The 4,265-nt window shown below is 38.8% G+C and overlaps 1 protein-coding gene across 1 annotated transcript; it reads right to left on the reverse strand.

Moving 5' to 3' along the window:
• Positions 1 to 661: 661 nt before the first annotated feature.
• LOC118121794 lies at positions 662 to 3,380 on the reverse strand. Its single transcript, XM_035177932.2, has 4 exons — positions 3,287 to 3,380; positions 3,015 to 3,187; positions 2,670 to 2,921; positions 662 to 2,593 (listed from the first exon to the last, which is right to left on the reverse strand). The coding sequence occupies exons 1-4, from the start codon at positions 3,366 to 3,368 to the stop codon at positions 2,087 to 2,089; spliced, it is 1,014 nt and encodes a 337-aa protein (XP_035033823.2). The 5' UTR covers positions 3,369 to 3,380; the 3' UTR covers positions 662 to 2,086.
• Between the last annotated feature and the right edge of the window lie 885 nt (positions 3,381 to 4,265).

The following is a 4,265-nucleotide window of genomic DNA, read 5'->3' on the forward strand; positions in this document are numbered from 1 at the left end:
CTTCGGGGGGATTGTTTAGGAACTGTATATCTTTGTCCTTCACGATCAACCTCTTGTTCATTTCCCTCAGCTTGGACTCTAGTCCTCTCTGTACCACCTTGGCATTCTTCAATTTACTCTCCAATGACGCAATCCCAGCCTGCATCCGTGTCTTGTCCTTATTCCATTTGCTGTTCTTGCTGTTCATCAGCACCTTAAGAGCTTTGTTCTCCAGCGACAGCTTCATATTCTTTAACTCTGAGACTTCCAGTTGTTGCAGGAGGCCTTCCATTGTTTTCTCTGAGTTTGGCTCTGTGTTGCTGTTGGAGCAGTTGTCTTGTAGACTTATGATTCTCTCAGCTGTTGACTGATCGAGTTTTCGTTGTGGTCTCGGTGTCGGACTTGTAGAGCAGTCTTGATCTTTTGTTCTGTTGCACTCTTTGATCCAACTGATAAGTGTCTTTTCAGTTGTCAGTTAAGTAGCCTGCTGATTAAAGTTGGCTTTAATGTCTTTGATCTCACTATTCAACAACAAAGGAGTCTGTGTTTTACTGTGTTGCTGTTGCCTTTGTTGCTTGGACGGACATTATTATAATAATAATAATTTTGTATTTATTTTTATTATAATTTTTCAGGCAAAAGAAGGGGCTTTTTGAGGGCTTTAATTATAAATTATATTTCATTATAGACAGATAACCAAGGAGACTGTACAAGCAACTATAAATCATCTATAAATAAATAAATAAATAATTAAAAAACACAATCACACATAACACAAAATGGGTTACTCTAACCAAAACAATGAGGGATGGACTACAGTGAGATACGGGAGGCGACAAGGTCGTCAGCGAAACTGGGACCAGGTAGCCCCCTGGGGGAAGGACCGTGCACCTTCTGCCACCTTCAATAGGAGGCGGGCTCAGTTCCCCTATCCTAACCCTGTTTTGTATTACTCTTAGGTGAATGTAAACCTTGTAGAAGTTTAATTAGAATCCATTGGTGTTTGTTATTTGATTTATTAGTTCCCCATTTCTCTCTAATTCTCCTTTAAGTGATTCAGTTTCATGTCTTTCCCCCAATTGTTTTATACTTATTTCTTTTGTGATAATATAGTTCAAATGCTTTTTTTCTTAATCTGAAATAAGTTAGATCTTTGTGGCAATTGTAATTCGTCTGGGTAAAAGATTGATTTATTGTTAAAGAATAACTATTTTTTCATAAAAGTGGTTTGGTTTTTATCTTTAATCTAATTGTTTTGTAACTTCTTCTTTGTGATAATGTTTTTTGTATTATATGATTAAAGAATGAATTTGATCATTCTGGAAATTTAATTAGGGTCCTGTTGCTGTTTGTTTAATTGTTTTAAAATCCAATCCCATAAACTGATAAGATTTGAAGTTTTTTTTCTTTTTAATTGCTATTTCTTTATTTTCTTGGTGATATAATTTATATGATGAGGGAAGCAGAGTCGGGGAGAGAAGCCTGTCCGGGCTAAGCCCTCCCCCGCCTACCGGGCTGTATACTCTGCCTCCCCCTACTCCCTCATTTTCATGAGGGAAAAGAGGAGAGGATAGGGATTTCTTAATATCTATTATTAGAATCTCTTTTTCCATTAGGTGTTGACCTCCAGTGGTAGGATCTTTTCCTCATGTATGAAAATTACTCCATTATCTTGTTTTAAGAGGGATTCAGATCTGGGTTTGTTCTGGCTATGGCCATGAACAGAACCTGGTGGTTCCATTCTTTGGTCTTCTTTGAACTTGTCCCATCTTGTCATCATTTTTATCCCTTTTTCTTTTATTTTTTGTAAAAAGGTAATGAACTTTATACAATTTAAAAAACAAAACAAAGAACATAGGGCCTTCACAAACAGGTGTTGGGGTTGATTAACATTTTTTTGAGAGATAACTATTTACATTTTTGTTTTACAGGTTTAAGGTTAGTAACATTTCAACAATACTTATCACACTAATAAAACAAGTTTCTTATAAGGAGAACTATGTAAACAACAACAATGAATCCAACAGGATGTAGAAACTGTTATTGCCGAGGCAGATATAAATGTTAATAACATTCATCGAACAGGAACATTGAATCTGGTGGCACACTACTCACTGGTTTCAGGCTCGCATCCTCGTGGCACATCTGCTGTGTTCCTTTTTTCATTAAAATACTTAAAAATGGATGGTTTCATCCGGTCCACAACCACCGAGCATTTTGACGGGGAGACTACAGACTCTGTGCTCTTCTCATCTGCCAGGTGTTCTTCATCTGATGATGAAACATCAAAACCCCGTTTGCGTTTCATGATCCTCATCTCCTCAGGAGACAGTGACGAGCTGGTATCTGGTTCATCGTCATATGTCGGCTCGTCACTGTCTGAGCTCGTGTCTGGAGAACCAGCCAACAGAGCTTCCTCAGCGTTGTCACTTGGTTGGTCCTCTTTAGAAGGGTTTTCAGTGGCCAACTGGAGAGCCTTCATCCTGAGCACTCTGGTTCTATAGCATGCTTCTTTGTCCGGCAGAGCCACATAAAATCTTTCGGCCGTGTCCGGGTCATGGCACATGGCTTTGGCCACCTGCCGTCTCTCCTTCTCCGATAGGTAATCGTTTGCCTGAAAACCCATACAAAGAAATTAAAAATGGCCAGATTACAACTTTAAAATTCTATTTTAGGGTTATATTTCTTACTTGTGTTGAGACGCTGCTCCTGATCTTGTTAAAATCAATTTGTCCTTTCATCCCGGCATCCACCCATGCAATGTTGAGGAAGTTGGCGGGCTTGGCAATTTGAAGGCCGAGTGAGGTGTGGAAAATGTACAGGCAGTCCTGACCTCTCACACAGCATTTTCCCTGGCTCATGTGTTGTAGCCACCCATATTCAGCCTTGTTGAGGCAAAAGGCAGCCTGGCCAAATGACCGCACAGTCTTGTTGTCATCAACCTTGGGAAATAAAACACAGTGAGAGATGAGTGTTGTGATTGGAGGGCATGTTTTAACAGTATGACATGGCCGCCCCTGCTTAAAAATACTAACCATGACTTGGAATCGATTCCCATCAGACCAAACCTGACAGTCGAGGACGTTCTGCTTTGTCATATTGGTCAGAACGACTGATCTGTGTCCCGTCAGAATGGACAAATAGCCCATTATATAGCCGGTGACCTTTAAATGGTCAGCCATCTGGGATCCATCATGGGCTAAGCGTTCTACAAAACATACCAAGATACATAATTAAAATACAGATATTTAAGAATGTAAGCTACCAAAGAAGAATGAATACAATATGATTGAATAAGTCTACTTACCAAACAACTCATGAATCCTTTTCCTGGCAGCCAGCAAAAACTCTGTTTCTTGAGAAGCATTAAGCTGAAAACAGTGGGACATGCACAACTAATGTATGAGGTTCCAAGTCCAAGTTTCTTTAGATGACAAGATATATATATATATATATATATATATATATACACACATACATACATATACACACACAGGACATTCTATGTTGTGTTTAGAAAGTACACATTACCAGACTGGAAGACAGTGACAACATTTACCTGTCTTATGGCGCATCACCTTCTGCCAGTGGACAACCACTTTCTTTTGAACCTCAGCCTGGATCCTCTTCATCTCGTATGTGATCTTTTTAAAATTGGCTGGTTTAAGCATACTTTGCTTTTGGAAGGCGTTTTCGACGTGTTTGAAGAACATGATGACATTGTTCATCATGTTCTTCATCAGATGTTTTTTTTTCTTTTTAGTTTCCAATTTCTGTTTTCAGTTTCTCTGATTCCTTAGAAAGACGTGAATTGCATGAAAAATAAGGTCCTACGGCTGATTTGAATCATGGATCTGGCACTTCTGTGGCAGTATACTGTATATGTACGTGCCACGGGCACACCTTTATTTTTGGTGTTCATACAATATATGACAGATAAAAGAGTTGAATAGGATACTGCAGATAGTCTGCAGGAGATATCAGGGGAGGAATGGTTTGAGTGAGGCGCTGTAAAGATTGCAGAGCTTTGAGAGAGTTACCATCTCATGAGCTGGAGACATAGTAACTCATTTTAATGTGAGAGTATCGTTTCATACTTGTACACCTCTCTGCCGAAATACATAAGAATTTAACTCTGATCTGCCCCAATGTTCAACCATAAAATAATACTCATTTTACTCAATGATGCGTTTTTTCTCCAAAATAATGTGTATTCCCTAGTCTTTAATACTTCATGTTGCAATTAACAAATACACAAATAATGTACCATAATGTGGTACACAAAT

The sequence above is a fragment of the Hippoglossus stenolepis genome, chromosome 15 (assembly GCF_022539355.2).
Source record: "Hippoglossus stenolepis isolate QCI-W04-F060 chromosome 15, HSTE1.2, whole genome shotgun sequence".
NCBI classification, from domain to species: Eukaryota; Metazoa; Chordata; class Actinopteri; order Pleuronectiformes; family Pleuronectidae; genus Hippoglossus; species Hippoglossus stenolepis.

Bases quoted from the DNA above. Each gene is read 5' to 3' on its own strand.
- LOC118121794 (XM_035177932.2), bottom strand. From the start codon at position 3,368: ATGTCCCACTGTTTTCAGCTTAATGCTTCTCAAGAAACAGAGTTTTTG. The intron at 3,188-3,286 runs GTAAGTAGACTT...TATGTTTTGTAG, and splicing joins AAGGATTCATGAGTTGTTTG to AACGCTTAGCCCATGATGGA. The intron at 2,922-3,014 runs GTTAGTATTTTT...TTATTTCCCAAG, and splicing joins GGAATCGATTCCAAGTCATG to GTTGATGACAACAAGACTGT.